Here is a 26,575-nt window from a genome sequence, read left to right as displayed (position 1 = left end):
GCTAAGAGTCATTGTATCTGATTCACTGAAACTCAATCTGTCAATGACAAAATAGATCCTTTATTATCCCCAAAAGTTATTTCAGAAATTGAAGTCATTAGACAGCTGTTGTAGGAGTTGAACTGCAAACACAAAAATGTTGTCACTTTTAGAACTTAAGTAAACTAAAGCCACTTTTACAGTAAGATTCCAGATAATACATGGGTAATTTGTCCCGGCAATTGTTCCCAGATCGTTAGATTTAGGTTAATTCACACTGCCAGTGATTTTCTGGAATCTGTGTGTGCATTCACACACAACCCGTAAAGGTCCTGTAATGACACATGACATCATGATGTGACTTGTAATGTACGATTCGAAAACGCTACGCAAGTTAACTTTCACTTTAACTGGCAAAAGATCTCAGCTTCAGTGCGGATAGTGAGGAACTACCTGATCTCTGCTTCATTACAGTTTGCACATATTTTTTTTGTCACGAAATGTTGATCTGCCTTCAAAACACCCTGTAAAGGGTCGCACGATAATGTGCGTCATCACTTTGACACACCCTTTATGAAATTGGTTCTGGCTTTAGAGCTTGTTCCGGGACAGAACCCGGCAATGTTACTAGGTACCCAACCCATGTTTGCATTCACACAGAAGGCAGTCCAGCACTTTTCCGGGACCAACGTGCTGTGTGAAAGGGGCTATATATTCATTAAACTGATTCACTGAAACTTCTATCCAACCACAAAAGGCATTTATTGCGATTAATTCAGACTGTACACCTAACTGAAGAGTTTGGCTATTAGCTTACATAATTTCTGCACTGAGGCTATATATTCAATAACTTAGCGTAAAACATTCACATAATGGAGCATGTGGTATTGTTTCAGCAGTGTAAATGGGTTAGTGTACCCATTTCAATGATATAAGCATTTATAGCACCATTGTCCCTGCAATTTACTGTCCGCCATCAGAGCATAGCTGGTGAAATGGTACATATTTTGCACCAGAGAAGAAATTCTGTCGGAAATAAGTCTACATTTACAGGACATAAAGCAATCACCTTTAATCAGACAGACAGGAAGCTCTGCAGCAATTGTACAGAGACAGGAAGCTGATCCCTGTTTGCTAAAATGTTACATTTTAAGCACATAATAGCAGAGTTTAACTGATTTTTATACTACATTTTTAATAATGATGCGTCTTGAACAATACAAAAAAAAAATGCAAGTAGCTTTATAAATACCTTTACTGCTATATAGTCATCATATAGTCATCTAACTACACTAACCTCACCGCAGTGTTATAGAACGAGCCGGTTTGTAACACAACTCCCCCCTCAAACAGCATTTTTACAACCCATATTGATCCATACTGTTTAAGAATTCAACCCAAGGGCTTCTGGGTAATTAATTCTGGCTTTAAAGCAAACATCATCGTTCTTTGGGAAAAATGTGTTTATTTTTAAGGGTTTGAAGATAGGGGAAAGAGGAAAAAGAGGAAAGGGAGAACATAACTCCTTAAAATCATGGTGCACAGACCATGTATGTATGTACTGTATTCGTGTGCATGTTTGGACAGCTTTAGGCTTTTAGAACCACTTACTATTTACTTGTTAACCTATTTTAAATATAAAAAAATACCATAATTGCCCAATTAACTTTACATTTAAATAAATATATGGAATAACAGAGCAAGAAAACACCCACTATATCAACTTCTATGGATTCACTGAACTGACTGGATTGTGGAAATTTGCAGAACATCCCCTTATGAAAATTAACAGCATCAACACATGCACTATAGTTACATTACTAGTTTTGTTACACTAACCAGTTACATAAGGTTTCATTAGTCAGTATGCTTTTTTAGAAGAAATAGTTTTAGCAAAGGTTTTGGAACAAAGCTAACCCACTCCAACCCACATATGTGCACAAACACAAGAAGCAATGGAGATGCTAGTAAACAGTAATTGGCTCCTTGAGAAGTAGAAAGGATACTCCAAGCTTCTTGTTAAAATCTTCTTTGAGCCACACAAACACTCACCCACACCAACTCGCTCTCACCGCTTCCTCTCAGGCTTCTGACAGTAGATTAAACCACAGCGACTCATCAAAGGTTTGTATATGCCTTGATTTCTGCCTTGCTACTAATTCAGAGCAGCTCTGTGCATTTGTGTATACTGTATGTGTGTGTGGGGGGGGTGCTTGTAGGGTCACAATACATCAGGTTTGAGTATAATCTTGTAATGGCCCAGATTGCTTCAGATTTATACCTCCTAGTGTTGGACGCTTCTCAAGAGGCGGCAATTCAATAATTGATTCAGACAGAGTAGAACCTCTGGGTCTCTTAAAATGATTGAGGTAGGGTACGACGAGAGACAGAGAGAGAGAGAGAGTTAGGCAGTAGCCCTTCAACAAGCCTCATCTACTTGTGAGGTGGCTGAGGAGAAAAATAATGACAAGCTTTTTAATGTAACACAATGTCATGAATTTAATCATCCAAAAACAGAAACTTGTATCAAAGACTCCTTCCTCCAGTACTCACTCTACAGCAACTGTAAGTGACATAAATGAGGTCAGTAAGGAAAAGCATGATTGAGATTCCCCTCAGCAGTTATGACAGGTTGCAGATGAACTTCTTTTCTGCATTCCACCAGGCATTAGTGAACTTTCATTAATGTTTTTGTATTTTGTTTGTTTGTTTTGTATGTTTGCTTAAAAAAATGACTATTTCTTGCTTAAAATGAAACCAAAATAGACTGTAAATTAATATATATTATGTTAATAAAATATGTAAATAATTAATAAATGAATATTTATTAGGTTGAATAAATAATAATTAAATTATATATTTTTTACTGCTTATTAATAAATGTTTTGACTGTTTCTGATGACTGTAGTAATTATGTGTCTGATTTATAATTTACAATTTTAGGTTCATTTTAAGACAACATATAGCAAATTTTAAACAATTTTATTTGAGTTAAATATCAATATACACTTTAACTTTCTATTAATCTTTCTATTTATAGAATCCTGGAAAAATAATACCACTGTTTCCCAAAAATAAATACATAAATAATAAAATAAAATAAAATAAAATAAAATAAAATAAAATAAAATAAAATAAAATAAAATAAAATAAAATAAAATAAAATAAATACATGCTTATATAAAAATATTAAGCAGCACAATTGTTTTTAACATTGATAATAATAATAAGAAATGTTTAAGCACCAAATCAGCATACGAATTAGGTTTTGGCATCACAGAAATAAATTACATTGTAAAATATTTTACTTTTAATATAATGTAGCCTTGGATATATATAAATAAATAACAGCTCAGATAATCTAAATTTAGAACAATTTGGGGAGAGATTAATGCATAACTTTTGAGAACAGATATGATTATCTCTGCAAGTCAGACCACAGTTTGTAACATCGAGATCACTTTTGAAACTCTAAAGGAGACACCTAAGTTTCTAGAGAAAACAATTAGACTGTCCACAAAAAATATATATATAAGTATATAAGTAATGCAAACAGCACAAAACCACCTGAGTTGGCCTATTTAACAAGCCAGCAAAAAAAAAAAATTTAATTAAAAATCAATCAACAAATATCACTGTCAATTAGGACAAAAAATATTTTATCACTTCTTTCTGTCTTCTCCTTGCAATCAAACAATCAGTAGCGTTTGTCTTCTCTGTTGTCTGAGGACTGTTAGTAAGTTACTCACTGGCTGGTATTACCACTAGAAAGGCTTAAAGATCGATTCTACCAAATCCTCACTTAAGTGAGTTGCATCAAGATATCCACTCACATCCATAATGTCATCAAAGAGCAGCACAGGGGCTATTTTTGTGCAGAAATACAAACTCCTTAAGTCTCCAAAGCTGATCCCCGTTTTATCAGATGATGACTGAGCTACTCTACTAGCAAACTGGCCGATAAACAAATAAAATCCAGCCTGCAAGTCTGAAATATAGACAAAAACCAACAGTGTATAAAATGAAGTCTATCATTTCGAAAGCTTTGTTTTTGGTTTTCAAAATGAACTTGTCCATTTATAATAAATAACTATGAAACAGTTCAATCAGAAATGGTGTGAAACAGAAACCAAAAACAAAATCCCTTTCAACTGTTCCAGAATAAAAGCATAAAAAAGGAAAAACATTAAATGGTGAACTGTTATTATAGATTAAAATCCGTAATAAATTAAAATATAAAAATATATAATATACTGGATTAAAAACAGACATAAGTATGAGAACTGTGTGATCAGAAATGTCAATACATGGCCTTTAAAAACCTTGATCTTGAATCATATTCTCCAGTGAAAGATAAAAACGAAGGATAAGCCAAAGGAAAGTCGGTGGAACAAGTTCCTCACAATATTGCTGAGGCCAAGGTTTCCTGAGCATTTGGGAACAGCAGCCTTCTCCGTTTGACCTGCCTTTAGAGTACTTTGTTAGTTTCTGTTTGTCAGCACTGGCCTGAGCAGGCAAAGGTTGAGACCGTGATAGCTTACCAAGTCAGGGTCATGTGGGAGACTGTGATTGGTTGGAGGGAGCAAGGGTGATCAACAGCGCTTCTTATCCACCTTCATTTCCTAGACAAAGCCACTCATCTTCCTGTCACTGCTAGAGAGGAGAATGGTGGAGTATGCTGTTCTTTTCTGCTTCTTCCTGCTTTTGCTCTCTCTAACTCTCTCCTGCTCTGTGTCTCTCACTCACATTCACTATTGTAATAGAGAGAACACAAATAATGCTCTTCTGTAGGAGGGAATTGGAAGACTTAGACAAGTGTAGGTTGAGAAGGACACACCGAAAGGTTGAAAGAGATAGTGGGGCGTATGGAGAGTGGAAATGAGGCAACTGGTGGAAAGAAAGAAGGAATACCAGATATAGATGATAACAAAAGATGGAGGAAGAGATGATGAGAGAGACAGAAAAAGAGTGCTGGAGAAAACTGTGGGCTGTAGCTACAAAGGGCCATCAAGCAACGCCGTACAGATTCTATTTCGAGTCGCTGTTTAAGTTGAGGTCAGTGCTTTCACTACCAGACCTGAATGGTAATTAGAATGCAGGCGGATCACAGTAGCAAAGAGCACTCTAATTCATACTTGCACTGGAATGTAGCGGAGGAGGTTACACACCAGTAAGAGTCGGAGTTGGGTAAAGACCTCCAACATTAGTGCGGCCTCTTCCAACAGGGGGTGTTATAGGGAATGCTGCTCTCCAATAAGAGCTTTATTGTTTGATCAAAAGAAATTGAAGGGCTATTAAAACTCAAATGAGGTGGTGAGTATCAGTAGGGATAAAATGGTGGGTGTTATACTGCCCTACAAAGCAAAAAGGCAGTAACTACGCAGAGTGCAGAACTAAGAAAAATGACTTAAAAGTTATCCTGTCATCCAGCCTAAGTAGTTACTGTACAAACAACTACCATTTTTCTCCAAAACGACAAACATTTCAGATAAGATGTTTTGTCACATAACATGCCTTGAATGTCATGAAAATGACAATAACAAATTTTTGACCAAAAATGCAGTTACTGCCTTTTTGCTTTGTAGGGCAGTAAAGAACAGATAAGATGGATTCAAAACAGCTGAGAAATAATATTAAATTGTCCATAAATACAATGGAAAGAGAGACAGGAGAGACACTCTGCAGGAGGTGAAGAGATGACAGCATGCTGTGGGTGAATGACAGCTATAGCATTTATGTGTCTCAAGCAAAAGAATATGCTTTACATTGTTTTTCTATGTAGACATGCTAGAATGCAGTGGAATGGGAGAAAATGCAAGATATTGAGAGTCATTTTTTTTTTTTTAAGTTGAACTTTCAAACTTCATGGTTTTCAAACATCAATTGTGTCAGGTGAGAGATGCCTGCGAATGATGCAAGACGAGAGCATAACTTTGTATGGTGCATGTTTACATAGAAACACAATGAAAAAAGCATTATTTGTATGCTACACCTTAGTTTTTGCATTTTACTTTGTCTGTGTAAACATGTTAGATGTCTTTGACCTTTGTGTTCGTCTAGCGTCTTTTGCAGCAGCACGCACATGACACAGCCTTCTAACAACTTGACGCTCAAGTTAAAATTTAGCAAAAACACATCTCTGTAACTTTTTTTATTAATTAGGGGTCATTGACACAAATGTTTTTTTCATTTCACTGTTCTGCTTATCCATAGTTTTTTTATTTTGTTTTTTTTCTATACAAACATGCACTAGATGGACACGTTTGACTGATGCATCTTTTACAGCGTCTTGCACAAGACACAGCATTGTAAAAACTCTCTGCTCTAGACCTAAAAATACATTACACAACCTTGTGTTTAATACAGTATATATGGGGTTATTCTCACTTTTTTTGGGTGGGGGGAGGGGGGTTTGGTTTTTTGCATTCCAATGCACTGCTTTTCCATTGTTTTTCTAAGCAAGTGTGTAAAATGGACACGTTTGACCATTATGCTTGAATGTTGCATCTGTTTTTAACACCTCTCACATTACACAAAAACATTTTTTAAAAATGCTCACATTTTTTAAAAATCTCACATTTTTAAATGCAAAATTGCATTCTGTCTAAATGGACCTCAATACACTTTGGAGAGAACAATCGGTCAGTTGCATGTTATGTCTGTAATGGTGAAGCCTGAGCCTTCCATGACAGAAGAGAAAAATATCCTAAGGAAGATTTGGTTGTTATGAGGTGATACTTCAGAAATATAGAGAAATAGTTTTTGTTCCCAAAGACAACGTGATTGTGATTGTATCTACACCAGTTCAATAAACAAGATATGAATATTGAGTAACTTAAATTTAGACACAGTTTTGCCATTTATGTTGCATATTTTTCACTCTGTCAATGAAAATAGTAAAAAAAAAAATTACAGCATAATGGTTTAACATCTATGATCAATGCACTTTAGTTTCATTTTAACAAATCGGTTGAAGGAGTGATTCAATGACTCAATGACTTGGTTTGTTCCTGAATTGTATGAATGAGCCAATGACTATCACATAAAGATGGTCATCTGCCACCATCTATTGGCATATTCATGTAACTTGCAAAAAGAGTCACCAAAAATACCAAATAATGGGAAATAATCACTGTGGCTGAGTTGAGATGAGTTAGATTCCACACTGTCCCCTGAACCAACTGGACACTTTTTTCACATTGTATTATTTGGTTCTGAATCATGGCACAGTTTCTTAATCAAATACCTCCTGTCAGTACTATCAGCAGTTGTGGACCGATGTATTTAGGGAGAGGACACCAGCTTTACTGTTTTATTCATGTTTTGTCACTGTGCTTTTACTACCAAAACTTAACACACAGAATGACACTTGCCTCTGTGTGCCAGATGGATTGAAAGAAATACGCAGAATACAAGCTGCTTACTAAATAAAATGCAGTTTCTGTTGAACAAGCATCAATGAAGAATGCATTTTATAATGGGAGTCAAAACAGAAGCATTTTTTTTAAATATTCAATGACAAGGACCCCCAACATTTAATGACCCCCTTCCAAAAATATGCAAAAATACATAGTGATTAAATAATAATATTACAAGGGGCATGATTTACTAAAAAGGATAAATTAATGCAATCCCATAAAAGCACTGATAGGAATGTAAAGTTCTGCAGTTAATGCACACATTACAGAACACATTAGTTGCAAAAATAACTGTCCACAGTGTTCACTGCATGTCTTCAGTAAATCCTGACAGTAACCAAAATATGGTTTGTAAGTAAATCGGTCACATAGTGTGTAAACACACACACACACATATATATATATATATATATATTAACATGTTAACTTTTACAGCAATAAAAGTTAATCTTATAATTGTTTTCTGTCAAATTTTAAGCAGACCCCTATGTGAAAAGTTTCAAGCTGTTTCAGTCCTAAACCAACCAAATGCACTCTTACATCAAACAAATCTGAGTGCAAACTAGAAGTGCCTTGATGCTGAAGTACAGTATTATCTGCATTGATGCTCTTCAGAAGCACAGGATCTTGACATTGCTCCAATTTCAGATGATTGATCCAAAATCTGGGAAATTCACCAAAGGTAGCCCAACTGCATGGGCTCAAATCTCAAGGAACGCACAAGTCGCTTCAAATAAAAGCATCTGCCAGATACTCAACATATAGTTTAATATAGTTCATATGCATGGGTTTGCTTTGTGTTTTGTGTTCAAATTATTTTTAAGGTGCGAAGTAAATCCTGAGAGACAAAGACCTGCGTTGACAAGACACATTTGCTTATGTTATGACTAGCATCAATCATATGTCTCTTTTTAATAAACTCTATATGAAACTCCATATGTGAGTTTACCCAGGTGCTGCTCTTGTCCAAGCACTGACATATCATCTAGTGTTCATGACATTCTAGAACCTACTTGAACCTTCATACTTGAACCACAGATAGGAATGGAATCAGGACAGAACAAGAACTAGAATGTAGAGCAAATTGCCTGACTGAATTTCCTACCAGTATATCAAAGCAGCTTTCAAATGACTCATACAGTCTGACCCTGAAATGGACTGCTCAGTAACTGCAGACATTTTCCAATGGCCAAGGTGTTAAATGATGACAGCACACAAACCAGTGTTTCCTTTTCATAGGGCAGTTCTGGTACATCTGGGACTCTGAGAAGAGCCACCGGGCCTTAGCTCACAATCATTGTGACCCTGATCCAATGGTTCTGAATGGGGTCCCCCTAGAGGAAACCTTTTCTCAGATGGCTCTCAGCCTCACCGACCTCCTGCAGACACAAGCACACACACACCTAGTTGGAGTAGATACTCATGCCCACCAATCTTCAAAGGCACCAGATGTCTGTGGTCAGGGATGACACGGCAGTGTGTGTGGTAGTGAATCCCCTTTCCCTTGAGAAAAGACTACTGAGGTGTGGTCTGTCTTTTTCAGTGGCTTAATAGTCTGAGGTGACTGTGGGAATCATAAGGCCACATATTCATTTTTTTATTTATTTTATATTATTTATTTTTTTAATTAAAAGCATGCAAACATTGACATGCCTGGATAGCAAACTATTTTTTGTAATAGCTTTGTTGTAAGACCTTGTGAGATGCCTATATACTGAGCACCGAAAAAAATGGTCTAGAAACATTTTTCACTTAGAAATCGCTATTAGACATTAGTAGAAATTTCACAAAAAATTACAAAGAAAAGGCAATAAACTAATTGAATTAAATAAAAACACAAAATTGTGAAGTAAAAAGACTGAAGTAGTATTTTCTTGTAAAATGTACTTAATGTGTAACTATAATAATATAATATAACAAATAATATAATAATAATGTACATTTGAAATTAATTAAAATATACATTTGATATAGTTTTTTAATAGCTTATAGTTTTTTATTATTTATATATACTGTTGGGAATATTTTTTTTATTTATAATCAGCATTTCTGTTGCCTTTTCTATAATGTTTTCAGTGAGGTTGTTGCAATGCATTATAGGATTGTCTTCTCAGTGATTGACACAAAAATATGAAATGAAATGATAAAAATGAAATAGAATGAATGAAATTAATTAAATGAGAAAAACTTATTAAAAGGCATCAATTAAGTTGTATACCTTCTAAAACTTTGAGTCACACTTATGATGTCTTAAAATGCATTGTCTATGGGCAGCAAGTTTTCAAAAAGAGCAAGTGTTCTTTAAAAAAAGTATTCTTCTTGGAAAACTGGAAGCAGATTTTTTTCCAGTTCAAACAGTGTATTATTTTTCTTTCAAAAGTAGCTTCTAAACTACGTCCTAAACATTTATCCAGTTTTAAATGATAAAATGCACTTAACACAATTGCACGTAGCTGTGCTACTTAGGAGTTGCTATCCGTTGTCAAGTGCTGAAATGTCACCAAATAGAAGGGCTCGTAATTGTAATACACGCTCGTTTGTTGAAATGTAAACCTAATGCTGCTTTGTAGACAACTCAGAAATAATAACTATAATATAATATTATTATATTACAATATTATCATATTATAATTTACATAGTAATATATATATTATAGTACTACAGTATATAATATAGAGTCGTTCTTGTGAGCTACTTAAAATTAATAAATTGGAATTCTCACAGGTCTGAATCCGTGTTTTGTGTTGTGTTAGGATCCATTGTTTTTTGCTCCCTTAACTTTATTTTGACTGCTGGACTTCATGACTATAAAGCATCAAGCAGCAGGGCTTTGTTAAGGGAACCTTTCATGTCCCAGAAAAATCAATGCTAAGGCAGATGAAGGGGGGGGGGGTGTTATTTGGAAGGCCGATCTGAGAAATCTGTCGAAAATCTATTACACATAAAAAAAAAATGACTTAGGATGGCATCTTTGTCTGATTACAAAAGAGACAATGATTTTCTGTATTTCAAAATCAAGCCTCTATGAATAGAGAAGATGTGGCACTAGCAGTCACTCCAATTAATTACACACAGGATAACACTTCAGGATAAACTTTGAAATTCTTCAAAAATTGGCCTTACTTTTGACCTTAAAATTTACAAAATATATACCATTCTGGACTGAGCACTGAAGACTGTTTTATATATATATATATATATATATATATATATATGCATAGGCACCTTTAGTGGCACACAAGTACCTGAAAATTAACAAATTTAATTATAAGAAAGATAAACACAATCAGACACACACACACACACACACACACACACACACACGTTTGTTTTTGTGAAAAGTGGGGACATTCCATAGGCGTAATGGTTTTTATACTGTACAAACTGTATATTCTATGGCCCTACACCAACCCTACACCTAACCCTAACCCTCACAGGAAACTTTGTGCATTTAAAATTTCTCAAAAAAACTCATTCTGTATGATTTATAAGCGTTTTGAATATATATATATAATTTAAATAATAAGTATTATTGGCTTATAATATTTGCTAGAAAAAGACGAGAAAGAGAAACAGATTTTGTCATATTTTGCTGTGGAAGCCTTGTAGTTTATCAATATCATTATATTTTTAATTGTTGTAATTGTATACATTGTATGTATAAGCAGAAATCTGAATTCTTGTAGGAAGTTACCTTGCTTTGTAATGAAATACAAATTAAAACTTTTTCCTAGAAACGAAAAGAGACATCATTGCCTCATCAAAAACTTGAAATTTCCCATGGGATTCTGCACCAGACATATTTTTAATGTCAACCAGGGAAGAAAGTAACATTGAAACCTGCTAAGTAAAAGGGGACATTTCAAAAGGCAATAAAATACATCTTAATAAGTGAACTGTCAGAAGTAATTTCTGTTTTTGTCCTTGATTCGTCTTACATAAGTGCCTACGTCAGTCTAAAAAGCAATCCGATTTGAACGTCTGTTTTATGTAGCTGTTTTCTTTGGAAAATGGCATTCTCTTTGTGCCGGGTCTCCGCTCTGCAGTAGAAACGCTATATCTCTTTGTTGTTGTCATTGTAGCTTGGGTGATTTTGCTTGCTTGTTTGTCTTTTGTTTTTATTTCTTAAAAACATAATAGAATTGTGAACATCAAATAGAGGCTTTTCAAGGAGAATAAAATAATCTTAAGCCGGACATTCGACGTGGAAGAGAAGCTGAGGTGGACTGCCTTACCACAGAGATCAAAAAGATACATCAAAGGGCCCAAGAAAAATACATCCAAAAAACAGAACATCTGAAAGCCCAAATATCAGATAACACCGCAACAAACGCAACACAAAACAACTCTGCATGCCAGCCAGACGTGCCTGGGACGATAAGGTGGCCCATAACAACAAAGTTTCTTTTAAGCCAGTTGTTTGATAAACACCAAAGGAGAACGGATCTCTTGACAGTCTATTCAAAATATAACAAAAGTCAACCAAATGCGACAAGAACAAGAAAAGAAGAAGAACCATATCCCAAATATGGTGTTTAATTACCTTCTCCTCCAAATACTTCAGCGTAATCATGTCTTGCTCTCTTTGCTATTGCCATGGTTACTGTCAGCACAATGTGAGAGAACTAAACTCCAGCAACATTACAGTGGAGGAATGCAGACTTACAATACTGGCCAAATCTGATGGTAACCGGTCGTAATGTCAACATGGTAGCACAGTTTTAACAAGGGAGTGTTGAGTCATGGCAGAGTTACAGAAATATAAACACCTCACAGCTCTCTGAGGAACCATGTGTGAATTTACAGCAAATGAATGCAGCACCAGTCCATGTGTAATGACTGTGTGTAATAGTGAGTGAATTTGGCACGCTCAGCATGCTAGTGGCCTCGATGAGATAATTGCATCAGCGCATTAACTCCTCTTGTACGACTGTAGGCCTGAATCTCAGGCTTTCACTCAATTCTTTTTCACTTACTTCTTGAAAATTGAGGCCTACAAGACATCGCCAACACCAGTAGGAGGAATCCATTTATTTTGACTAAACTATGATGTGCCTGCAGACATGTGCCTGCAGACAGACATTTTCAGTGACCACTAGGTGCAGGTGTGAAAGGACAATGTTTCTCTTTTTTGGTTTTGGATGACACTTTTGATACTGGTAAAAATTGTGAGCTTGGGCTCTTTAAATGTAAAGCAGCAAGCTCATTGGCTGCGTATTCAACATGACTCAATCAGCTTGTGACAGTCGTTTAATGCTAGGAATATCATCAGTTTACGTTAAGAATATACAGTACTGTGCAAAAGTCTTAGGCCACTAGTTTTTTCACCAACAAGAAATGGTTTAAAGTCAGTTATTTATATATTTTGCTGTATGGTGTATCAGTAGTAAATATCAGTTTACATTTCCAAACATTATTTTTGCCATTAATTGTAATAATCCAGTGAGATTTTTGTTTGTACAAGGAGTCTGACAGCAGCCAGTGCTCCACACAGAGATCTGATCTCACCATCATCCAGTCTGTCAACAACATAAAGAAACAGAACAAACTGAGACAGACAAAATCCAGAACTGTGGCAATGTCTCCAAGACCCTTCAAGAAACCTACCTGCAAAGCTACCTGAAAAACAATGAGCAAGTGCATCTAGGATGGAAGCTTTTATTAACGCATAATGTGGTCACACCAAATGTTGATTTAATTTAGTTAAGTTAATAGAAGTTAATGAATAAAATCTATGTAAGGCACTATTTTTGACGGCATTCTCACTTTACAGCATTTTTTCTCCTTAAACTTTGTATTGAACTGTAGCTTTGCAGGGTTCTTGAAGCATTTGTGAGACATTGCCACAGATCTTCTGGATTTAGTCTGTCTCAGTTTGTTCTGTTTCTTCATGTTATTCCAGACAGACTGGATGATGGTGAGATCAGATCTCTGTGTGGAGCGCTGGCTGCTGTCAGACTTCTTGTGCAAACAAAAATCTCACTGGATTGTTACATTTAATGGTAAAAATAATGTTTGGAAATGTAAACTGATATTTGCTACTTACACACTACAGAAAAACACAGAAATAACTGACTTAAAACCATTTTTTGTTGGAGAAAATACTAGTGGACTAAGGCTAATATATATATATTAATAAAAGCTCTCAAACAGTACTATGTATGCATGGTCTAGGAAGGTAAGAAGAAACCTAGAGAAGAGCAAAGTGAATTTGCTGTCTGAATGTGCAGGTTAATTGCATTGGCACCCTGCATTTTGATACCTATCTTTGTCATTCCCTTAGTTAATTATTTGAAATAGAAATGACCGAAGACCATTGCTAATAGTGTATGCTCTCCAGAGGGGTCAAGAGAGATGTAGAGTCAAAAAAAAACAAAGCAAGAAGAGGTGAGGAGGGGTCACGGGGTATTAAAGCTGAGAAGTGAGAGGTGTAGAGACACATAGTTACTGAGAGTTTGAACTCGTATCTTCTCTCACTCTGTAATACAGCTGGTTTTACGGCAGGTGTATGGCCCATCTCAACGTGCCACTTGCTTCATTTGGCTCATGATGTGGCCCATCAGCCTAGAACCAAGAGTGGGCATTTCTCTCTCTTTTTCCTCACTCCTCACTTCCCAGCTCTTTATGTCCATTCGAAGCTGCTATTATCTCATCACTGCCCAGTTGTAGCCTCACAGTGGGAGATCACTGCAACAGAGCTGCTTCTCTCTCCTCTTCACCATCATAAAATCAAGAAAACTCAAAATATAATTGGCAACATGATGCAAAAGATTTGTGACTTTAGTTGTGCTGGACCAAAAAAAATGCACAACTAAGATGTTCAGCTGTGCACTAAAATAGTTGATACAAAAAGTATAAATGTTCACTGAATGCGTCTTTCTGACAATTCACAGTACTTACTGTTTGCAATTGTTACCGTAATTTTCTGTTAGAAATTGTATTAATCACAGATTGGAGTTTGAGTTGCTTCTGAAAATAAAAATTAAAAAGAACAATAAAAGAATAAGTTAGTCATGGGCACTTTCAAAACACTGCTTTGAAAAGCTTTAAAAACCTTATTTGGAAGCATTTTTAAAATTGCCAAAGTCACACGATTTCAATCAACAAGGTATTGGTCCGTCATAACATCTACATATTAGGGACAATCTCTGTGAGCCCATGAAACAGTGTCTATGTGTTTTTTTATTTTATTTTATTATAATTTTTTTTTTTATTATCTTGGATCAGTTTTATCAATTTGTAGACATTGTATAATAAAAAGGCAGAGTTGTGCTTAGTTTCTAATTAACCAACATCTCTATATTGTTAAACAAAATAATTGCTACAATTTTTATAAAATGCAACTATACAGTCTCCTAATATTTCATGAACTTAGATGAATTGTTAACTGCATTTAATAGATTGCACTTTCAATCAAATATTTTTAATTGGTTTGTAAAACCATTATTTTATTATAATTTTTTTTGACTGAATCAATTGCTTCAAAAGATGCTTTTTTTTTTGTCTTATGGAGTGCTTGATACACCACACACCATACACAAATTGTGTAAATGCAGCAAAATCTCAGCCTAAATATAAATATATATAAAAACAACTTTTACAAGCCACTTGCAAATGTTTTATTAAAATTCAATCTAAATGCAGTTACAAATCATCAAGTAAAATTAAATATGAATTGTGTTCTGTTATTAATTTGCTGGGCTTTTTGGTTGTTGTTGTTGTTTTGTTTTACAGATCAGTCTCTTTCGTTATGCAAATATGTCTTTTGAGATTGCTTTCTAGCAACAAACCATTGAAATTACACAACTTTTTGAAAACGTTTTGAAGTAAAGCTTTATAAAAGGTACAATTTGTAAGATATTTGAAGTAAAATATCCAAAAACCACTAGGCTAGTGTTATATATTTTGTCCAGCTGATTACTAACAATATCTCTAATGTTTTCAACTACTTGTAAATCATGAGAAAATTCCCATTCTAAACAGTGACACGGGGCAGTGCAGTCGCCTGTCAATGACGTTAGTTACCCTTTGTTACCGCCTTTACTGACGTAGAAACCACATGACAACAGTGCCGTGGACAAATGCGGAAATAGCTTTGTGACAAACTTCAACTAGAAAGAGATGCCGATCTTGCTTGTGTTTTTTTCTCGACAGGTGAGTTGTTTTGATTCGTATCTTTACAGAAAACGTATGAATTATAATGATCAACAAGATTAGTATTATGGGGTATACACGCCAAATATGGGGCATTGCGTCTCTAGACCCGCGCGAGGACACGTCTGATCCATAGTCTGATCGCGTCTTTTCATTGACTTTGTATATAATCTACTTGCGCAGATCGTTGAACTCGCGTTAAATCCATGATTATCTTTCCGTCTGATTGATGGCCGTCAGCGGTTGGGTAGAAGACAACAAATCCCATCCTTCCACGCTCCTTCTTAGCTTCATCAAACCACACAATTGTTATTGTTTGGCAGTTCGCCCTCTAGTGGCAGGTCCTACAACCTGTACCTTTAACTGAAATCACGTGGCAGCATGAAACATGCTGCAATCCACTGGTTCGAAACATATGATTTACAAAAGTTTCGAAGCTTCAAAAAGCAGTTTTTCAAAAGCACCCATCATAACTTTCCATAGTATTTGTGATTCAACCAGATCTGTGCCTGTATTTGAAGTGAACCTTGTGTGTGAGATGGTCTCAACATAAATGCTTGTTATATGGATCCATGTGTAATGTGTGTCAGTATCAATTCACAACTAAATTGGCAATCTTGCTGAACTGGCTGTTGTTTCTCATAATCCTCAGGCAATTGGAATGCATTGTTGTGAGGGTCAGTCTGTACAACCATCCAGTCAGCTACAACAGAAACTCACACAATATACACTTTCAAAAAGGATTACATGTCTTGGTTTAAAATCATGGATGATTTAATCTATGAAAAGATGGTTTACTCAAACAAACAGTCCATCCTACCAAATATTAGAGGTTTGGTTACTATGGCCACCTTTTGGTAAAACAATGACTGCAATTAGCAGAGCTTTTCTTATATTGCAATTGTAATTCCAATGCATGCCATAATAAATGAAGGTCAATGATTTATGGTGTTAATCAAACCGCAATTAAAGTGGAGTTCATTTTCTTCTTTGTTATATGAGAGAAGGCATGTTAAATCGAAATCACATTAAAACAATAGATTTGAACCGCTGTAATGTCCGAACCATATCTTGCTAACTGCACATTATGAACCAGTTAAATCGACAGCACCATGTTTTCTTCCTTGACAATGTTAACCTTTTCTTAACATCACCTGTTCAGATGACACATTGATGTTACTTTCTTCCCTACTACGCACACAAGGCTATCTGGAGGAAATCTTTAACACCACTCTTTTATTCATCCGTCCTTCAGCAATATATACTAATCATTTGATACCGCTGTTACTGATAGTTGTGTTGTAATCGGACTGCCCTTTCCAACTGGCAGAGTTAATTAACTGTAAAATGGATGTAGGTGGGAGGGATGGGAGGAGTGGGGGCGGTGGGGTGATGGGAACGAAAGCTTGGCACAGACCCCGATGCTCAAAGCACAAAGTCTACTGAGGGGATCAAGACACCAGTGGGACCTTTGTCTGCCGCTCAAACTCAGACCAGCACAGCAAACCTGAGAGAAGATGGATTACAGCCATTTGTGATGCTATTAGTGCTATTGAGTGGGACTGTTGCTCACCGTGGCTTTTACTGGCTGGTCCAGGATCAGCATGCTGAGTGCTGACATTGTACAGTAGACCAAAGCAAGCTGTCCGTTCGGTTTCCAAGCAGGAATGACTCAACCTACAGAGTTTAATGTTTTTTATTGGAAAATTTTGACATGTATTGCAATATGAACCAAAAAAATCACTTAAAAGATCTTTGTCAGAGTCACTGTGTGAGATAAAAATTTTGGGTTAGACAGAAAATTATAATAAAAAACAAACTTTTTCTAAAGATTACATTTTACCCTGACTTTGCAGAGCAGAGCGGAAAGCAAAATATGTTATTTTGCAAACATTTTTGACCCTACAATGAACAAACAATTTCCACTCAGAAATTACTAGTAAATTTCACAATTGATTACAAAGAAATGGCAGTTGACACACCGAATTACATGTACAGCAACAGCTTTTTACCACAGAAATGTCCTGGCCAGGATTTCTAAATTTCCTAAACTGTCCAGTTTTTGGCTTTGTTTTCCTATTGAAAGTCTCTCTACACTCCTCATACATTACATGTTTGCTTATTTGCACTGCTTTGACTGTAGATCCCACCTTCTCGCATGACATGACTGGTCATTTAATACCTGAACGCTATTGATCAAACTATACTTTTCAGTCATTACCTTCAGCAAGTACAAAAACAATAGGAAAACAAAGCCAAAACCTGGACTTTTTTTTAGGTAATTTAGAAATCCCATCAAGGACATGTCTGGGGAAAAGAAGGAGTACAGTCATCCTAATTAAATGTGAAAAATGTAAAAACAAATTGTTGATACAGTACTACAGTTAACAGAGTAAAACCAAAGTTAATGGTGTCCAAAACAACACTGGATCTAACTTACTTTCATTGTAAGACAGAAATACTGAGATGCTTTACACCATTTTAGATGGTGAATAAATGATGACACATTGTATTTTTTATCCTTTTAAAACAAATGACGTGAAGGTTTTGCACACTTATTAAGGTTATACATATATATATATATATATATATATATATATATATATATATATATATTTATATATATATGTAAATATATATATGTATGTAAATATAGATGGATGGATGGATGGATGGATATATATATATATATATATATATATATATATATAGTATATATAGCACATTTCTTTACAGATGATCGTATGAAAAAAAAAGATGTGATAATGCTATTAGAAATAGCTTTTAGGCCACCAAAATTCATTCAAATAAATGAGATTTAAATGATTAATTCACCCCAAAATGACAATTCTGTCGTTGCTAATTGTGATGATTTTGGCTCACATCTCAACTGGTATGGAAGCTTGGTCATTCAACCAACTTTTGGTGCTTTTAACAGTGTGGGCAGGTGCCAAATCCTACTGGAAAATGAAATCAGCATCTTCAAAAAGCTGGTCAGCAGAAGAAAGCATGACGTGCTCCAAAATGTCTTGGTAAACGGGTGCAGTGACTTTCAAAAACACAATGGACGAACACCAGCAGATGACATTGCACACCAAATCATCACAGACTGTGGAAACTTAACACTGGACTTCAAGCAACTTCGACTATGAGCTTCTCCACCTTTCCTCCAGACTCTAGGACCTTGGTTTCCAAATGTAACACAAAACTTGCTCTCATCTGAAAAGAGGTTGTCTGTGGTTCAGGAGTGGCTTAACAAGAGTAATACGACAACTGTAGCCAAATTCCTTGACACGTCTGTATAACTTGACCCCAGCCTCAGTCCATTCCTTGTGCAGTTGACTCAAATTCTTGAATCGATTTTGCTTGACAATCCTCATAAGGCTGTGGTTCTCTCGGTTGGTTGTGCATCTTTTTCTTCCACACTTTTTCCTTCCACTTAACTTTCTGTTGACATGCTTGGATACAGCACTCTGTGATCAGCCAGCTTCTTGGACAATGAAAGTTTGTGGCTTACCCTCCTTGTGAAGAGTGTCAATGATTGTCTTCTGGACAACTGTCAGATCAGCAGTCTTCCCCATGACTGTGTAGCCTAGTGAACCAAACTGAGAGAACATTTTAAAGGCTCAGGAAACCTTAGCAGGTGTTTTGAGTTGATTAGCTGATTGGCATGTCACCATATTTTAATTTGTTGAGATAGTGAATTGGTAGGTTTTTATTAAATGTGAGCCAAAATCATCACAATTAACAGAACTAAAGACTTAAACTACTTCAGTCTGTGTGCATTGAATTTATTTAATACACGAGTTTCACAATTTGAGTTGAATTATTGAAATAAATGAACTTTTCCACGACATTCTAATTTATTGAGATGCACCTGTATATATATGGGTGAACTAACCCTTAAAGAATACATTTAAAAACAGACAGAGAAGGTGCTGTTCCGGAGTTTTGGGCCAGCAATAGCAAAAGCTTGATCACCATGATGTTTCAGTCTGGACTTAGGGACGGATAGCATTCTTAAACGTCCGGCCCTAAGCAGTCTCGCTGATTTGTTTGGATGCAGCAACTCAGTGAAATAAACTGGTGCAAGATTATGTAACCATTTATAAACCAAGATAAGTATTTTAAATTCTACTCTGAGATTTATGGGAAACCACTGCAAAGATATGAAGACACGAAAGATGTGCTGAAATTCACGCGTGCCAGTCAAAAATCTGGCTGCTGCATTTTGGACCAACTGAAAATGCTGTATGGACGAGTGATTGATCCCTTAATAAAGTGAGTTGCAATAGTCTAAATGAGAAGTGACAAATTTATGAATTACTTTTTCAAAAAGTATAAAAATGCTTTCACTTTGGTCAGGTGATAAAGATGGAAAAACTTAACCACTCCATTTATCTGCTTTTCAAACTTTAGGGTAGTATCAAACCAGAAACCTAAACTTTTACACATGGGGTAACCCATTTGGTGAAAAAAAAAAATAAGGTCATGATTACTGCCATTAAAAGCAACACTAGGTCCAAACAGATTCACTTCAGTTTTACTTCCATTTAAAGTCAGGGAATTATTATTATTATTATTATTATTATTATTATTATTATTATTATTATTGTTATTGTTATTATTATTATTATTATTATTATTATTATTATTATTATTATTATTATTATTATTATTTGAATTTATACTTTTTTTTTCTTTTTTTTTTGTAAGCTATGATTTAAATTCCTGAATACAGTACATGAATACAGAGCTCCAAATGGATTTTTATCTTTAGATTTGAGAGGAAGTGAAAAAGAAGTAAGTGAAAAGAAATCCCATATTCCTGAAAAATTTAACCCAGTGGCAGTATATATCATAAAAAGAGTGAGAAGGAGAATGGAGCCCTGAGGAACACCAAAAGCCATAAGAAGCAGTGAAAGAGGTATTTTATCCAATACATACAGAAATCTTTTTATTTGTCAAAAAAGACCTGAACCATTCTAAAATGGTACCTCTAAGGCCAATACACTTTTTAAAATGAGAAATAAGTACACTGTGGTCAATCAAATCTAAGGCTTTGCTGAGATCTAGTAAGATCAAGGCAACAGCACTTTCCGGCATCTAAGATGTCATTCAGAACTTTTAGAAGGGCAAATTCTGTATGATGTAATTTTCTGAAACCAGATTGAAAAGTTTCATAAATGTGATTTAAACTCAGAAAGGCTTACAACTGGATCAATACCACTTTCTTTGAAATTTTAGACATAAAAGTTAGATTAGAAATTGGTCTAAAATTAGAAGAGGTATATCTGAATTTGGCGTCTTTAAAATTTGAGTGATTTCTGTGTGCTTTAAACTATCAGTGACCATTCCAGTGCTCAGACTCAAGTAAAAAACTAAAAGTTAAAATACAGCACATCTACATCACATACAACTTGCTTTAAAACAAAATGAACAGGCATGACATCATGATGACAAGCAGTGGGTCTTAAGTTTTCAATACTGTTTTCACAGGTCTCGTTGATGTCAGAATCAAATTGCAAATGAGGTCTCAACCTTTCTACTTTTTCAACAAAAAAAACTGTAAGTTTTCACATAAAGTCTCAGATACATCAGTAAAAATATGTACCACTGGATTTAAAACAGATTCGAGAGTAGAAAATATTTTTCTAGGACAACAATAGTTATTTTTGATAATATCTGACAAGTATTTAAATTTGGCTGGCTTGACCGCTTTCTGAAAGGATGAGAGAGAGTTCACAAGAGTCCTACATCTTTAAGCCATGTATGCTCATATATCCTAAACGTTTATCTGAGCTAACAAATCGAGTCATGGTTCAAATTTAGTCTTCTTTGGGCGCTTGGCCTTCAGTGGAGCAATAGAATTTAAAATGTTCAGATATCATTAAAAGACAGAGGTACTCATCTGCATTTTGGTTCCCTGGCAATGAATCCACTGAGTCAGAAATATGAAGTGATGTATAATCTGAAGCAAACTCATCCGCTGCACCTGCTGTGAAGTGTCGAGTCCACCGAGGTTGTAACAGCAGGCCAACCAGGAAAAGTAGTAGTGAATATAACAGATTTGTGGTCAGAAAAACTGGTCACAAATTTCATTGTCCAAGGTAGAAAAGCCATAAGTGAAAGCCAAATACAAAGTATTTCCCTGGATATGTGTGGGACCTTGCAACCACAGCGTAAAATTTAGTCAGTAAATTTACAAAAGACCCTGGGAAGTGTCTAATTGGGGCAACAAACATGAATATTAAATCACCCAGTAATAGGATTTTATCAAACTGTGTTACCATGCAGTCTGTAGCTCTCAATCTGACTGCAAGACTGTTGTGCTTTCCACTACATGGCAGTTCCTACATGGAACGGCAAGAGGCCGTCGACACAGGTAGTCATGGATCGACAGGAACGGTGGAAAGTACAAACAAGAGGCATCCGAACCAGCATAGTCTGAGTCCAAAATAACATTTCCAATGTCTATCAGAGACTGTTGATCGTATACAAGTATATTAGAGCCATAATATGTTAAAACAACATTTAAAAGAGACCAAAAAAGCATGAGCGACATATGACATGCCAAACATAGCAGCACCATCTTGATATCTTCACTTTATTATTCACTTCATATTCATGTATTTCTCGCTTGTGTTTAAATCTGTCATCAAAGTTTGCAGTCCAGCCCAAGCATTTTTTGGCCCCTTCTGAAAGAACTTTCACAGAATTGGTAAAGGATTGGCAGTAAATTGAAATGACACTCCAAGAGATTAAGAAAAGCATTTCATCAGGTCTGAATTCATGGGACACATATGCCTCGAGATAAGAGGCAAACCAGAGATGCCAGTTTAATTAAAACTATCACTGAACAACTCTGTTAAGGACAGAGAACTGTTTGCCTCATCAACACTGTTTTTAATGACTCCTCTATCTCGAAATCTATTCTTGTCCTGTTGTCTAATGAAAAGAGGCCACTGGTGATACTTCACAGAGTTCATGTAACATGTTTACATGTTAGCATGATTCATTAGAAAAGTAATAACAAGAAGAATGTGCAATTACAAACAACTCCACAAAGCAATTACATAACAAGTGCATTTTGTTTATTAGAAGTACCCTGCATAATTAATTAGAGAGAATTACATGAACACTATATAAGTGTGACAGTGTCGCTCTACAGAACATCTATATCAATTCAGTGAAATTCACAATGCTGATTCCTAAAATAGATATATACTGTAATTTTTCTAAACTGTAGTGTTGGTATATAGTATTATGTGGTGTTTGTCCTGGTTTCCCTAGAACACAGAATCACTGTCTAAATATAAGAACTTATTTTTAAAAGATGTAATGAAATGGTGCTTTTGAGAATCGCTTATTTAATCAATAAAGACAATATGCCTGGGGGAACATAGATCCTTTAAAATCACGAAGCCCAAACCAAATACAATACAGAAATCAAGTGAATTATAGGGACAGGCAAATCTCCTGATGATAGATGCCAGTCAAATGGAAACACACTTGGAATTCTGCTGCTATAGATCTATTCACTAGATGTGTTTACAATCTCTTTCACTCTCCTTTATGTGGGTCCAAAAATAGAGTGAGATAGAGAGAGAGAGAGAGAGAGAGAGAGGGAAAGAGAGAGAGAGAGAGAGAGAGAGAGAGAGAGATACACAAACACTAAAATCAGCTTCAGGGTTATTATAGTTAACTAAAACCATAAACAAAGAAAAAAAATGTTGCTTGAAATACATAAACTTTAACTGAAATAAAATTAAATATGAAAACCTTCATCTTATTTTAATGCAGCTAGTTGCCAAAGCAACCTTAACTACAACTATAAATAAAAATATAAAAGATACAGACATCTTAAAAAAAAGTATATATATATATATATATATATTGCTACAGTAAAAAGGTGTTAATTGGTTAAGCAGGGTCAAATATATTGTAAAATGATATACTTTTCATCTAAAATACATTTAATTGTATTGAAAACGTTTTAATTAAATAAAAAATATAAATTACCTTATCATTTACATACAATACATTATATTTAACAAGGAAATATACATACTCGTACATTATAAAAGAAAATAATATTTTTGTGTTTTTATAAGTAAACACAAAACAACATAAAAAGTTGCTTTGTTCTTTTTTTGTTTTCAGTTATATTCAGTGGAGTGTTTTATGTTGTTCAGTTAATGCTTGTTGCATTATTTCAGTGTCATTAGCATTACCCTGTTGGTGTTTTGTCTGTACTTATTATTGGTCACAGTTGCTGGAGAGACCAACTTTCATGGCAATTTCAAGTCATCATGGCTTTCTATTTTTCCACATAATATGTTACCAACAGAACATCTTACAGTAACAAATAGATTTGTATAACTCAATCAAATAATTTGTATTTTAATATTACATAATTTAATTACATTAGAAAATCTATCATATTTGTAACATCGTCACTGTATTTCTCACTATTAAGTCCTTGCAACCAAAGTTGCAGCCCAACATTTAACATTTTAGAGTGCAGCACTGGCCACACAAATCTCCCATATACCGGTTTTCCAGTCTGAACTGTGGAGCTGTCCACTGCCAGAGGTGCTGAAACACAAAATCCCTCAGTGGGACTTCTTATCTTTTTTTTGGAAACGCATGAACATAAACATAAACAAAAAATAAGATACGAACAATCGCGGGATGTATTATTATTTTTTTATAACATTGCAATGGATAAATGAAGATGCACTCGATGGAAATGACTGGAATTGAAAGCCGATCGAGGGAGTGTCTGAACGGGGGAAAAACTCTTTTTTTTTTTTTTCAGAAATCCATAGTGCATGTTAGAGAAAAATGCGAACTGTTTGCGAATTGACAGGTGATCATGATGCTATAGCAGCAGCCTCAGACATCGGCAGCTGTACCTTTAATGGCCACAACTTGAACGAGGGTTATTGAAATGCACCCCACGCACAAAATCCAGCAGCCCACCACCACCACCGCACTGAGCCCCGAACGCACACTATACGCTGTCACATCAGCACCTCACCTTCAGCACCTCGATGTCCAGCGATGCCGATCGCTCCATATAGAAAGATAAAGTCTAAAACAAAAGTTGTATATCTAGCTTTGTAGTTCCCGAGCGAAAGCCAGCCCAGTTCTCCGAGCCGCGGCAGATTCCCTCAGTCTCATTCCCGCTGATCACGACTCCAGCGACAGCCTCAACTATTTGATAGCCTGTTTGAAATATAACAAGTCACTCAGAGTGTCCCAGCAGCAGTAACGTGACACAAACAGACTTGCGTGTCGCTCTCCTGTTTCCAAAGGCAAAAAGTGTTTCCGTCAGTAAGAAACCGTGTTGTCATTGAGATCGTCGAGCGCGCGAACGGCACATTTGCAGCAATCCTCGTTGAACAATCTTTCAAATCAACCTTTTGCGCTATTTTTAAAGAAATCGGTTCGATTCGAGCAGGCGGATGAGAAGGAGGCTTCTTGCTGCGACACGGTTGGTTTATTGACTGAACGTTTGATTGACTGATCGGTTAATTAGACAGTGCGCACTACGCGGCTGCCCTATTCGGTGATCTCCAGAAACCTCCCGTTATCCAAACGCGCTCCTCCAACCGAGTACCGGTGCTCTGAATACGGACTCTGTGTCTGGGAGAGGGGGTCTGGGGAGGGAGGGATTGGAAGGAAAAAAAAGGGGGACGATCTTCCTCGAGTGGATTGTATAGGTGATATATATAATTATTTTTCTCTTTTTTTCTGGCTTTTTGCGGCGCGATGACTATCCACACTAGTCAGTTGACTTGCACAGTCCCCTTAGTCTTCTGCGAGCAGGTTCTTTTCATCACTCAAATAATAAAAAAATAAACTGTCCTGCGAGTTATTCTCCTGGGTCCTAGAGCTGCGATGGAAGAGAGAGAGAGAGAGAGAGAGACTCTTGCCCGCATGCTGGGCTGATCCGCAATGCTATTTAAGTTTTAATTCGCATGCGTGTGTTGCATCTTGAAATATAGTGCAAGTGCACTGTTGACTTGTCCTCATGAACAATTTCCAGTGTGAACGTTCAATATATTCATTCTAAAGTGTTAGTAAGTAATGTAAAAATGCTACCCTACCATAATGAAAACTGTATTTTAAAAGATAATAAACAAGCTTTCCAGACAATTCTGATGTTTTAAGTTATTTAAAATTATGTGTGTGTGTGTGTGTGAATAGGTTAGGTAAAAACTGAATGCACTGTAAGTTGCTTCGGATAAAAGCGTCTGCTAAATGCATAAATACAGTTTTTACTGTAAATTTAACACAAAAAAAAATAATAATAAAATGTGAAAATTAATTCATACATGTTATGTACTGTAGCTTGAAATGAGAAACGTGAAAATGACATGTAAATTTGCTCTAAAAATAACCTACACAACAGTATTACAGCTGAAATCATTGTTCCAAAGGCTGGGTTTGCACTGAATCTTTTTTCATTGTGCCACTCCGCAACCAATCATTCCTTGGCATGGATTTTACATGCGCATCTGACCTCAGCTGGGTACATTTTGCCAGCCCCAGCTCTGGTGACGTCAGCTCCCAGTCTAGGACCCAAATTAACAGCCCACCATAAAGTGAGCTGAAACCACAGTGAGACTGATTTCAAGTGGAACAGCTCAACAGCAATTGTGTGTGTTCAAGCATCCATGCGTGTCTTTGTGAGAGAGAGTCTGGGAACGCTGAGAGAGACATACACGCAGAGAATATGTAGGTTTAAGTATTGTGTCCTAGATCAATGGAAAACATATATCATCCTCTGTCTTGCAAATTTTGTCCTGTTATTCCTGAATGAGGTAAGAGAACTAAATGTATGTTGCGTTCAGCAAAAGCTGACTGTCACACCACTTGCATGTCTGTGTGTGAGAGAGATTATTAAAGGTATAATTCACCTAAAAATGAAAGTTTGCTGAACATTTACTCATGAGATTGTTTCTTCATGAGAACATATTTGGATAAATGTAGCCTTACATCACTTGCTCACCAG

General features: G+C 35.8%; 1 protein-coding gene across 1 annotated transcript in view; it reads right to left on the bottom strand.

Moving 5' to 3' along the window:
* LOC132142262 (zeta-sarcoglycan-like) overlaps positions 1–25,665 on the bottom strand; it is a 257,013-nt gene extending 231,348 nt beyond the window's left edge. Inside the window, exon 1 of the mRNA XM_059552005.1 lies at positions 24,596–25,665. Within this exon, the coding sequence (XP_059407988.1) occupies positions 24,596–24,634 (39 nt within the window). The 5' untranslated portion in view covers positions 24,635–25,665. The remainder of the gene's footprint in view (positions 1–24,595) is intronic.
* Positions 25,666–26,575: the final 910 nt, after the last annotated feature.

Source organism: Carassius carassius, chromosome 6 (assembly GCF_963082965.1).
Source record: "Carassius carassius chromosome 6, fCarCar2.1, whole genome shotgun sequence".
NCBI classification, from domain to species: domain Eukaryota; kingdom Metazoa; phylum Chordata; class Actinopteri; order Cypriniformes; family Cyprinidae; genus Carassius; species Carassius carassius.
The sequence above is the reverse complement of the archived record's forward strand: the minus strand, read 5'-3'. Positions and strand labels throughout refer to the sequence as shown.